This window comes from Trematomus bernacchii, unplaced genomic scaffold (assembly GCF_902827165.1).
Source record: "Trematomus bernacchii unplaced genomic scaffold, fTreBer1.1, whole genome shotgun sequence".
In the NCBI taxonomy this organism is placed as follows: Eukaryota; Metazoa; Chordata; class Actinopteri; order Perciformes; family Nototheniidae; genus Trematomus; species Trematomus bernacchii.
This window is the reverse complement of record NW_022987689.1, coordinates 17,282,386-17,295,590: the sequence shown is the minus strand read 5'-3', so window position 1 is coordinate 17,295,590 and position 13,205 is coordinate 17,282,386. Positions and strand designations below refer to the sequence as shown.

Sequence of the window (13,205 nt, the reverse complement as noted above, 5' to 3'; positions counted from 1 at the left end):
TGATGACAGTGATTGATACACGTTTCATAAAGCGTGTTCCTCCTCTCATATTACAGCTGTGGTAACCAGCAGCTGAACTCACTCCTAAATGGTTGAATCTTTGAATAATAATATGATATCTTTAATACCAGTGTGTGAATATGTGTCATGTTTTACCTTTAAGTTTCAATATAAAGTAATCCTATTTCATCTTAATCTAACTAATATGGTTTTTCCAATAAAGACAATGTACTTACTGTAATTTATTCAAACTTCATAAAAAAATTGTTTTCTATTGTTAATTATGTATTAACATTAAATAAATCCTTAAAAGCCATTTAGCATCACAAAACACTGCAATACAACTGGTGTAAACATTTACTTCCAGTTGATAGCTGCACACCTACTAGACTTGTGAACCAAAGGTTACATATCACAGTACAGATAACACCTATTATCACAAACCTGATTATCATGTATTACTTATAGCTGCTGACTGATCCGCCCTCTGCTAAAGTCATTGCACATACAGTTGTTTTCTTGCTTTCAGTTTTCAGTGAATTGAATTAACCGGTCCATTATGGCCAGGTTTACACAACCTTTCCTCAAATGTTCAGCCCTTTTACTGTGTGTGTGTTTCTGACCTTCATGTTTCTGTGTGTGAGCTCCCTCTGTGTGCCTCTCAGCTCTCTCTCTCTGGCCTCCAGGCTCTGCTGCAGTGACTCCACCTTCCTCTCCATGTCCTGCTTGCGCTCCCTAATGGCCACTTCCAGGTGACCCAGCTGAGGAGTACAGGGCGGGAAACAAGAAAACACAGAGAAGAAATGAGGAAAGGGATGACATAAAACATATATCCAAATCAAATGTAATACACTGCACAATGTGTGTGTGTGTGTGTGTGTGTGTGTGTGTGTGTGTGTGTGTGTGTGTGTGTGTGTGTGTGTGTGTGTGTGTGTGTGTGTGTGTGTGTGTGTGTGTGTGTGTGTGTGTGTGTTTGTGCACGTGCATTGTACCAGCTGTGCTCTCTGTTGGAGCTCCTCCTGTCTCTCCTTCAGTGCACGGTCCATGTCTAAGACCTCTTGAGTCCTCTCCTCCAACTCCCTCTGGGTTTCACTGTAAGGCAACACATACTTTAATGAAACAAATGTGACAGAAAAAAACTGCGCACTGAGTAGTGAGTGAGTGTGTGAATGCATTATTTCATGATAAGGGACTCCATTGCTTATTGTTGGCCTTTTTTTAGGTTGATTTGAGTGCTTACAACGTGAACAAGGGATCATTTTAGGATCCTTTTTGACTTCAAAGAAACTCATGACTGTAGCCTAGATTATTACAACTCTTATGTTCTTCTCTAGAGGGCATTTCTGTACTGAGCGTCAGCATGTCCCTGCTACTGCCTGAGCTCAGTGTCCTCTAAAACAGCAGTTCTTAACCTTTTTAAGGACACGACCCTTAAGCAATAATGTGAGTTTGTGACCTAGTTGTGTAATTTGCTCCAGTCACTGTGGATTTTTGATGACTCTAGTCCTGACTCACTGAGGCCCCGGCCCCACGAGGACATTTGCGTTTACGCCGCGTATGCGTTTTCAAAAAAGTCTTCCGTTCACACGCATTCGATTAATTTAACGTGTCCGTTCACACGAGACTGCTGGAAACGCTGGAAACGCTGTAGTACATATGCCAGGCCTGTAAGTGGCGCTGCTGCCGCCACAAAATACACCAAAAGCAGCGAAGAAGACCCCGCCCCCGGAGCATTGTTGCCATGGTTGCCCTTCTATTTATTCTCCGCGGTGGATGGCGTGTGGAGTCCACCGGTGTTTTTCATCTGCTGGTGGACTAACCAGTGGACTAACCAGTCCACCAGCAGATGAAAAACACCCACCTCTCCGCCTCTTCCAAGGGACGAGGGGACCATGCGGCAGAGTTTCCGTTAACATTTTTTTTCGCCAGTCAACATGTCCGTTAAAGTTGAAATCTGAGCAGGAGACGTGGGGAGAGGGAGGCGGGGCTATTTCATTGTTATCAGAAAATGATCGTATAGAGGTGTAAACAGAGCCGTTTGCCCCCCCAGAGCGTTCCGTTTGCAGATCTATCCACCTTGGGACCCGTTATCGTTTGCGGGGTCCGTTCCTATCGTTTTGTTACGGCCTCGTGTAAACGAAAGGGCTATACGCAAGAGAAACTATGCGGATACAACCCTTATCGTCCTCGTGGGGCCGGGGCCTTATAGTCCGCTGTCAGAAACTCATGTGCAGCACACTTTGACTCTCAGAAATACACTTTTCACAAATCTATTTTGAACAAATGATATCACTGGTAAGGCAATGTAATGTAATAGTTATTTCACAGTCTAAAATATTATTATAAAAACATATAACATATAACATATAAAAATTAAAATAAATATATAAAAATATTTTGCACTGAGATTTTTATATTTATTTATTCAATACTATATGGCAGGGATCACCAAGACAAAAATGTATCCAATAGACACTTTCGCGGACCAGCGATTTTTATATATAGCCCTGAATTTTGAAGTTGTTGTTGAAGGGGGGGGGGGGGTGCTAGTGGAGCACGCTCAGGTACTGCAGAGCGCATAAAGCAGCAGCTGCTGCCTCTCTGTTGGACACTGTTGGGGGGGGGGGGTTGCATGTACTGTGAAGTCACCGGAGCCTCGCAGCGGCGCTACTTCTGCGGAGCGCAGAAAGCAGACTCTTCACGCTAACGAAGGATCACTTCTTCTTCAGGGCAGGGAAGGCTACGCATTACGCAGTCTACTGTCCCGCAGCTGCTGCCTCTCTGTTGGACTCCGGTACTGCACATTACTCACGAGACGTTGTAAAAAAAAAAAAATGAGTGGGGGGTGAACGCACTAACCACTCTGCCAACGCCACAGTCAAACCCGTCGTGCGGGCCGGATGAGAATGTCTGGCAGGCCGGATGTGCCAGTTGATGGTCACTGCTATATGGAGACCCCTGGAATTACCTTAGGACCCTAATGGGGGTCCTGAACCCCAGGTTGAGAACGACTGCTCTAAGACACTAATATGGGAATGAATGATGGGACTTGTGAAATATTTGTGTTTCTTTTCTATAAAACATTTTCAATCCTTCATGAGTGCTTGGTGTACAATAGCTGCACAAAGTGTGTTACACAATGTATGTTATTCAAACATACACACTTTTTTATCTGATGTTTTAAATAAATATGTCTAACATTAGAAAACCAAAACATGTGTAAATTCACCCAGCAAATTACAAAATACATTACAATACAGTACACAATGGGCCCTATTCTGCTCATGAAGCAGTATCGTGTGTGGGAGAGAAACTCCCTCTGGAGGGAACACAGGGATTTTAGCCTTTGAAGACCATTTACATGCACCGAAACCTATGACACTAAAGGAAAAGGAAACCCCAAAAAGCATATCAGGGGTTATTTACAATAACAATCTGAAATTCATATTATATGATATCATGATTTCATCTGAGAACACAGATTTAGCCACAGCATCCAGAAGTCATACATTCAAAGTGTGAGCTGAAGTGGGGCTCTGGGGCAGTGAGGCTCCATGTGTGTCAGTTTGTGACTTTGTGATACAACATGTACAATGTTTACATTGATTCACACCTCGGGCCGATGCAGTGCAGGATTTTCCTCTGAGCAACAACACATGGACGTCATCTCCACGTGAGGCTCGTCCCTTGTTCCTGTGAGCAGAAGGATATTTCACACGAGGGCGTGACCTCACCTAAGTTGGATTGTCAGTTTTTCCACCGAGGCTTGCCTCTCGTCTGCGGTAGTTTGGGTTCTCTGCAGAACGTCTCGGAGTTCCCGCAGCTGCTCCAGAGTCTCGGTCAGCTCGGTGCGCACCGCCTGCAGCTGGCCCTCCAGGACCTGCAGCCGCTGGGAGACGTTGCTCCTGTCGGCCTCACAGCGGTGCAGCTGCTCCTCCAGGTCCATCACTGGAGGGGCAAGAAGGAAACATTACTTTATGCACATATATGCAGTTTTTAAAGCAAGCGCAAACCCACTAAAAGTAAGGAATATACTTCCTCCCCATGCTAGTAGAAGATAAGTATGTTTTTCTTCTAGTGTTTCACCTTCAGAGTCATAAATGCCCCAGAAAGGAGGGTTAGTAAAGGAGAATGGTCCTTTCTTATTAAGTGTCTCTTTCATTCCCTTAAACCAGAGTTGCCGATTGTTGGAGCAGTGAGAGACTCATAAAGCTGTTTGGTTGAGTTTTATTTTTGGTTCTGTCGAGTTTGAATTGTGTTTGACAAAATGAACCGTGAGATAAAATTACAGTTTTTGACAATGGATTCTGGTGACTGTGAGGAAAGTATATAATGGGAATAGGATATTAAGAACGGTTTGATGAGTTGTATTTATAATGATATGATAGTTTGAATGAAGTGCGTGACACGATGATTACTGAGGTAAAATGGATGTTTCTGTCAATGGAGTCTGGTGGCTTTGGGCACAGCCCATAACTGTTTCTTTTCACATCTAACTTAATTAAATAAAAATGTATTTAAACCAAACCAGAGTTTGAGATTGTTAGAAAAGTGCAGAGACAAATAAATGTGGTTTTATTGAGTTGTATTTTCGCTTCTCTTGAGTTTGAATTGTGTTTGACATGATGAACAGTGTGTTTAAATACTGTTTCTGTCTAAGGAGTCTGGTGGCTTTGGGCACAGCGAAAACAGCTGTTTCTTTTCACATTTTACTCTGTGGATAATATTTCTTTAACTCACCAGAAAAGGAGATTGTTGTGTAAAGACATTTGAAATACGAACAAAGATAGTTTTCATTTGTTTAATTGTATTCCCTGAGAACTTTAAATGAAGTGTGTTTCATCATTATCAGAGAATGTCTATCTCTTGAGTCTGTAAGTAGCGTGTAAGTTCCATCACTGAGCGTATCCGTTTCCTACCATGACTATAGCCGAGTCACTTGTCCCGGGAATGAATGCTGATTGTAACATTTCCATCTACAGACAAACGCCTGATGTTAGTGGCTTTCTGTCCAGTGGGAAAGGAGGTAAGTTCCACCGATTTAAAAACCAGAGCCGCGTCGGCTTCTACGGTCTCTTCTCTGAAAAATAAAAACATGTCAAAACGTACCCGTGTCACTCTTGCTGTTGAGCAGGCTCCTCAGCTGCTGCAGGCTTTCGTCCATGCAGCTGATCTGAGAAGTCTTGACGGTGACATCCCTCTGCAGGCGATGCAGCTCCGAATCTTTAGAAACGAGCTCCCCTCGACACTTTACCATCTCTGATTTCAGATGGCTGCAGTAAGCACAAAGAGGAAACACATACAAACAATCATCAGTGGGTTTGTACAGCAACCAAAAGGGAAGAAAATAAGACATACGAAGCCTAAAGCAGTATGCACGTGGCATTGTTCCTGCGGCGACATGTCCATTTCCTCACCTCACTGTAAGCATGGCCCCCATGGTAGACTTAAAGGAAGGAAAATCCCTTAGAAAGTGTTAACTGAGCAATGCAAACATGCCCTCTGATGCCATGTTTAAACCACCAACAGGCTTTGGGAGCATTCAAAAGGTCACAAAAAGAGAAATAACCAGCAGAACTATGGAATGAGATAACTCCACAAACACCAGGCTTCTATCTCACAGTTTCAAACTAAGATCGCTATTTATATAATTAAGGGTGAGAGGAGCAGGGAGGGAGGGCTGCTTCATGCCTGCAGACAAATGGGATGTGGTGTAATCATAAGACTGTCCCACAGACTGCTGAGGCGTTTGATTGCCTTTGCTGCGGGTCAAGAAGAACAGCACGCAAAAAAACATTCTGTTAAAAATAGCAACAAACAAAAGCCCCACACAAAGAGTGCACCAGTGAATGCTGGGAAATACACTCGGCACTACAAGTTTGTAACTTCAGGCTATTTTCTTAAAACAGAAAATGGAAAAGAGACTACATTTTGATTTTTCCAACAAAAAAAAGTTAAAGGAACATTGTATGCTTTAAGTGGCGAGGAGCAGGGCGTCATTGTATTCTTGGTAAAATACTATGATGCTGCTAGAAAAAACACTATGGATGGAATAGATAAGACTAATGTTGCCCTATTCTGCTCATTCTCAGGTTCATATCAGTATGTAGTGTCTCTACTGGGACATGTCTCCATGCTTTAATGTTTATTTATCTTTCTCATCCTGCCTGTGCTGCAGCACCTCTTTTCACCCTCTGTCTGAAACCAGAGCACAGTCTGCTCTGATGACCGCTTAGAGAGGTACCGCCCCTTAGCCTATCACGAACAATGGGGAAGAGAAAACACTAAAAAGCAGAATAGGACCCCTTGAAGGATACAGGCTTACCGCTGAATGACTGTTTCTGATGACAGCGGATCAGACTTTTGACAGTTTGTTTCCGCACTCATGTACCCTGTGCTAATACCAATAAATGCTAACAGTAATTGTAACATCAGTAGCAGCAGTCTGTTACTTGTTTAACAAAAACCTGCACACAAATAACACCCTGCATTATGTCTTTATACTGGGTCCTGCATGTTTGAGACCCAAGAACCATTTCTACTGACAGAATGCATATACAGTATATGCCTGTTTAGACTTTATTAGAGAATGACAGTGTTGAAAGGGGGCTATAGAGGGCATGAAATGCACATGTACTAACCTACGTCAGTACATGGGCCGCAAGATCTAACCACTGTGCTATGGGGCGGCCTGATTGTGATCTCTTTTGAACACCGGAAAATATTTATTTAGCTTAATGTTTCAGGGAAAGCGGAAATGTACTCCTGTAAACTGACACAAGGATTGATCTAATTATAAGCCTCACGTGTATGGGCTCAGAACAGTCTCATAATACACACATGCACACAGAAGGATTCACACTTGTATTTCCGGATCCACACTTGTGTTTTTCAATGCACACACAAATGTGTTCCGTTTCATATACATGTAAATAAAATCCAAATACAGAAAAAAGTTTTACATATGTATTTTTGATCCTCACATATTTGTTTTCCGTTTAAAACCCCTGAACCTGCAAACACAAACCGCTTTCTGTGCATGGATCGCTGTGCATTCGTGTGTGGGTTTTTTGAGACTCCCCTGACGGTCACCCGATTCGTACTTGTAATTTTTTCTATCTATAGCCAATCAGATGTCTCCTTCATTCTAAGCCAATCACATGAGCGCGTCCCCACGAGGGTATGATTTATTGCGTTCATGAGACTTCATATACGCATTTTGCGCTGTCCGGAGCAGGGTTTCCGCGGACAGAATTTATTTTACCGGACAAATTTGAAACTTACCGGTCATGTTTCAATAATAATAATAATAATAATAAGAATTGTGTAGCAGAGTTTCCGTTAGCAGGTAATTACCGGACTATGACCGGATATGGCTAATAACACGGGAGTAAGGATCATCTCTTTTCCTCTCTCCCTCCCTCTCTCCTGACAGCCCGTCAGTTTCTCATGCAGCTCGCGAAAACTTCACTCGCGTTTATGTCCATATCGATCAGATCCAGCTCTCCTGATAGGCCTTTATAGAGAGCACCGATCAAACTATTAAGAGTGAATATCGGCCGATAATGACCGGCGGGGCTCCCCCCGTTGACAGTTCACTGTCTAGCACTGGCTTCGTAGGGTACTGATCGATTAGGCTAAGCTAACCTGTAGCTGCTCCCTCCACACTCACAACAACTTCATACAGACATAAAGCAGCTGTATTCGCCATACAGGAAACACACATTTAAAACGGTTTTGCCTGCCGTTTTTGTGTACACAAGCATTCATTAATGGTTCGGAAAGTGGCACTGTACCTTAATAATATAAAGGCTTGTATTTGCGTGCATTTCCTGCTCGGAAAGGCGCAATGTACTGAGAGTGGAAGTGTCCTGAGATTAGCGCCTGCAGGCAGGCTCCATGGACCTGTCAGCTCCGGACAGCGCAAAATGCGTACATGAAGCGCTACGTCATGAACGCAAGAAATCTACCCTCGTGGGGGCGCGCTGATGTGATTGGCTTAGAATTGAGGAGACATCTGATTGGCTATAGATAGAAAAAATTACAAGTACGAATCGGGTCACCGTCAGGGGAGTCTCAAAAAACCCACACACGAATGCACAGCGATCCATGCACAGAAAGCGGTTTGTGTTTGCAGGTTCAGAGGTTTTAAACGGAAAACAAATATGTGAGGATCAAAAATACATATGTAAAACTTTTTTCTGTATTTGGATTTTATTTACATGTATATGAAACGGAACACATTTGTGTGTGCATTGACAAACACAAGTGTGGATCCGGAAATACAAGTGTGAATCCTTCTGTGTGCATGTGTGTATTATGAGACTGTTCTGAGCCCATATGTGTGAGAATGAATGGAAATGATGATGTATTGATGACAAACTTTCACACTCACTCTGAGTGACGTTTGTCCATAGAAAAAGGTGTGTGTGTGTGTGTGTGTGTGTGTGTGCGTGTGCTTCTCACCCCACACTCTCTGCCAGCTGTGTGTTCTGCTGGGTGACCTCCTGCAGCTCCCCCTCTCTCCTCTGGACGTCCTGCTCCCTGCTCCTCACCTCGCCCTGCTGAGACGCCCGGGCCCGCTCCAGCTGCTGCTCCACACTGGACACCTGCACACAAACACCACATTTATTTCAGCCATTATTCACTGTTCTATTGTACCAAACTGGAGAGATCTAAGGACTGAAATTAAGAAAGACAATAAAGAAACCCTGGCCCAACAAATTCATTATTTTAAAGTAACATTGTCTTGCTTACAAAGACCTACGGAAGAGCATTAGGGTCAAATGAAACATTTGGTTTATTTTGCATTTGTTTTGAGTTGTCAGTATATGTGCTTAACCTAATAGTTTGATTTATTCTAACCATGTATTTTATTCTTGAGGTCTTTGTTCTCAAAAAACCTTTTCTCAATATTTTCAATTTATTCTCACCATTTCAGCTTTAACCGCAAAACGGAAAATAAATCCTGCTTCTTATTTTTTTGTACTTCATGTCTTGCCCTCATACCCTTCTGTTTAGGCCTGACTAGCGATCAGAACAGAGATGAACACGGTCTCATCCTTTAGGCAATCTGTTGTCTAGTGTGTTAGCAGGGTCCCTCTTCTCTACAGAGAGGCTCCACATTACTCTCCCTGAGCTCACTGAATGGAGACTGTTGTCCTCTGTTTGTTGTGAAGGACAGAAAGTACAACCAGCTCCTAAAATGTGCTGAGCCGGAAAATAAATCTCACGCTAACACAGATATATTCTTTCAAGCAATGACAGTGATTCAGTTACAGTTTTTATCAGTGAACTTAATGTCTTATGTCATTAAATAAAAAGCATTTTGCAGTATTTCTGTCACCCTCTAAAGATGGCCAACTGGAAGGCTTGAACAAATCATTAAAAGCCAAGATAAGAACACTTAATAACAGTTAATTAATCACGTGCATTGATCTTACACTTTCAGAGAAACAAGCCTCTGGAGAAACACTAACTAAAGGGGAAAGTGCTTTATTTATTTTTTAAATAGAAGAAGATTCAAAGGCTCTATTGTCATATGCACAATAGCTTCAGCGTAGTTTTGGTAGAACCATCTTAAGAGCCAGGTGGCCGACAGGTGCAAGCGCATAACAACGGCCCAAAACATTTCCATTAGGAGAAACGCTCTGCAGTTTCAAAAACGATTCAAATATAAAAACACAAATGTGCCAAAACACATGCAAATGGAGAACTCTATTCACCAACTTGAGCACACATGCGCAGCATTTAGAAGACATTCACCAACTTGACGAAACATGCACACAGTTGACTGAAAACGCTGCATAGAGTGGCGAAGTCACGCCCATCTACTTCCGCCCCATGGGACCTTATTTCGGAAAAATAATGTATTGAAGTCAATGGAGAGAGAAAACTTATCTTTCGATCCCGTTTGAATTGTGCCATGAATTACACATATGATGTTTGTCAATCTTAAAAAATCATTTCCATGTCAAAAAAGTCACAGTTTGTCGTAAAACTGTTGAAATATAAGACTATGAAAAATACGCAACTAGAAAGACTACAAATCCCAGAGTCGCGTAAGTGATGTCACAATTGTTTTCCTACACTAAGAGATAGCTAAGATCAGCGCCATATAGATATAATCTATCTATATGGCGCTGGCTAAGATAAGATAACTTTAACAAGATGCCTGTGTGCTTAGTACCAGGTTGTTATTATACCAGCAATGGGTCTTGCTCGTTCTTTCGCTTCCCGTCTGATGAAAGGACCAGGAGTGTCTGGATCAAGCTAGCTAGTAGTTAGCACGTTAGTTAGCATTACAGCCGTGTCATTTGTATTAGCCTTAACATGAAGTAACATTAAGTAACCCAAAATGTTAAACAGTAAGAGTAGTAGTCATATTTCGTGAACCTTTTGAAGAGTACTGTCACCGGTGTGATCATTCTATAATACACAATTTAAGCCCGGGGGAGAAATGCTAACGCTAACACTAGCATCGGCGATCTTCTCTACTTCATGCTATCTGCACAAATGGTTGACATTAAACATTAAAACGACCAGGCAGTTCAGAGAGAATCAAAGGAAGGCAGGCAGGCAGCTTTGCATGACATTCTTCAGGACGTGTTTCATTGTGGTGATAGTGAGGGTAGTCAATCGTTTTGTTGACAAGACAGTAGTGACAGCCATCTTGGTGACGTGTGTTGTTGACCAGAGATGTAGTTCATTGAGCGTTTCACACAAAAAAAAGTGTTACTTCACAGTTTTACGACACATTTTTTTTTTTTTTTACTTGCAAAATTATCTTTTAAATTGACAAACACCATATGTGTAATTCGTGGCACAATTCAAACGGGATCGAAAGATAATCTTTCTCTCTCCATTGACTTCAATACATAATTTTTCCGAAATACGGTCCCATGGAGGTCTTCGCCACTGAAAAAAATGCTGCAAGAAGCTAAAAACCAAACAGAAACCAGGGGACACTAAAAAGTGTGACACAGCTGGGAGCGGAGCGCTTGATGACTTTCTGGGATTATAAAGTTGGAAACTGTCACTGTTGGCAGGGTTTTTCATAATTGTATTTGTTTGTCAGTATATTTGAAATGACTAGGTTATCTGCGTTAGCTAGCTAGCTTACAGCAGATCTGCAATAATAGCAATAATGTGATCATGTGATCACATTTTTTGTTCAAGTTTTGGCCAGCATACTCGGCACCTCGAACAATGCAATATAGAATATAATTGAGACATAAAAATACATTTTTTAAAATGCAAGAAGAAATAGAAATGTAAAAGAATGACACTATGGTGCATTGCTTTTGACGAGGAGCCTTCTTTGGATAATTCTGAGCTGACTGCAATAACCTAAATGGTGGTGAAGATAAAAACTCCCATAATGCTACGCTACATCCTAGCAAAAAATAGATATTATGCATTTGACTTTCTCCAGCTGACCTGTTCCTGCAGCTGGCTCTGACTCTCCTCCAGCTCCGAGATGTGAGCAGAGCTCTCGGTCAGCATGCTCTGCTGCAGCTGCAGAGAGAGCTGCAGCTGCAGGTTCTGCTCACCAGAGCTCTGACACACCAGGGTGGTGCTGTGGAGCTTCTCCTGCAGGGAGGACACCTGAGGAGGGAGGAACAGGGGGGAGGAACAGGGGAGAGGATCAGGGTTGCATAAAGAAAAGGAGAGGAGAGAAGACCGAGATATTAGTGTGTTCACGCTGTACCTTGTCTTTGTTCTTCTGCAGCTCACTCTCATAGTTCTTCGTCACCTCCTCCATCTGCTGCAGGTAGAAGACCAGCTCCTCTCTGCACTCTGACAGAGACGTCTGCAGTTCACTCACCTGATGTACAAACACATGGAAGGTGCTTACAAGTGTTTATGCTGGAATTCATTAAATATATCAGATGGATCATCTAAAAGGTCCAGTGTGTAAAATGAAGTGGCATTGTGCAGCAAGGTCGCAGAGTGTAACCAACTGGATCCTCCGCTCACCCTTCCCTTTCTAGACGTGTAGAGAATTGGCCTTTAGGTACCGCATACACGTGAAAAGACCTCTCTGGAGTGTGATTGGTTTGTCCGTTCTGAGCTACTGTAGAAACATGGCAGACTCTGTGAAGAGGACCTGCTCCATATGCAGATATAAAGGGCCCTATCTAAGCTAAAGACAGCACCAGGACTCTTGGTGAGTGTACACAAATACAAACATAGCATAGTGTTTTCCATTTCTGCCAATAGATCCCCTAAATTCTAAACACTGGCCCTTTTAATCTCACTGTTTGTCTTTGGTAACATGTCTTTGGTAACATGTCTTTGGTAACATGTCTTTGGTAACATGTCTTTGTGCAAACCTTGGTGGCAGACTGAGTCGCCTGCTCTTCCAAACTCTTCAGCAACTCCTCGTTGTGTTGCACTTCATCCTGCCTCTGCTGTAATTCAATCAAAAACAAATAGAAAACACCTGGATGAAAAAGGTAACATCTTTCAACCAACTTCAGTCCTTATTTTAACTTTCACATTTTCATTCAATATCACTATTTTAACTCTTAAAAGCCCATTGGTCCATAAGACAAGTGCTTCAGAAAACCCCAAAATATCATGTTTTTGTCCCATAGGACAAAAGATGGCTACATATGCTTGAAATTATTCAAAACTATTGTTTTGAAGCCCTTGCTTCAGATGGAAAGCTTGATATATTACAATGTATGATTGTATGATGTAATGGCCGTGGGATAAAACATTTTGGTGACATTTTGGACCAGTTAAGCCCCGAGCCTGTTTTCCAGGTCTCAGGCTCGAAAATGACATTCCCAGAACAAATGACTATATCTTCACTTCTAAAAGGGGTAAATTAATAATATTTTTTCTCAAAGCAACGATAAACCTGTGAGTTGGATGTAGTAAAGTCAGAATCAATATAGATTTTTTTTATTTTAAAGTAAATTCAGATTGAACATAGTAAAAAAATGTAAATGATAGTGTCCGTCCAAAATAAAAACATTACTTATAGTGAAAACCACCCTTGAATGATGGGATAGTAGACTAAAAGCTTTAGGAATCCAAACTATAACATATAATAAGTACCCTGTATCAAGATTGATGCAAAACAAGTGACATTTAACCTTTTTAGAGAGGTTTAGCCAAACAAAAACCACCTTTGGGGTCATTTGGGTGGATGTGGGTGTATTTGCCGTTTCTCTGGAACCCATTGGTCAATTTTG

At 42.1% G+C, this 13,205-nt stretch overlaps 1 protein-coding gene across 3 annotated transcripts in view; it reads right to left on the bottom strand.

Moving 5' to 3' along the window:
* The window catches only part of ccdc18 (coiled-coil domain containing 18), a 34,484-nt gene that overhangs the window by 8,679 nt on the left and 12,600 nt on the right, over nt 1-13,205 (bottom strand). For 2 of the 3 annotated variants that reach the window (XM_034138127.1, XM_034138129.1), the window contains exons 14-21: nt 12,336-12,413; nt 11,711-11,827; nt 11,440-11,607; nt 8,467-8,609; nt 5,110-5,273; nt 3,735-3,948; nt 993-1,092; nt 624-761 (exon numbers count right to left, since the gene is read on the bottom strand). In XM_034138127.1, the coding sequence (XP_033994018.1) occupies nt 624-761; nt 993-1,092; nt 3,735-3,948; nt 5,110-5,273; nt 8,467-8,609; nt 11,440-11,607; nt 11,711-11,827; nt 12,336-12,413 (1,122 nt within the window). The remainder of the gene's footprint in view (nt 1-623; nt 762-992; nt 1,093-3,734; nt 3,949-5,109; nt 5,274-8,466; nt 8,610-11,439; nt 11,608-11,710; nt 11,828-12,335; nt 12,414-13,205) is intronic. The other variant, XM_034138128.1, reaches the window with a different exon arrangement.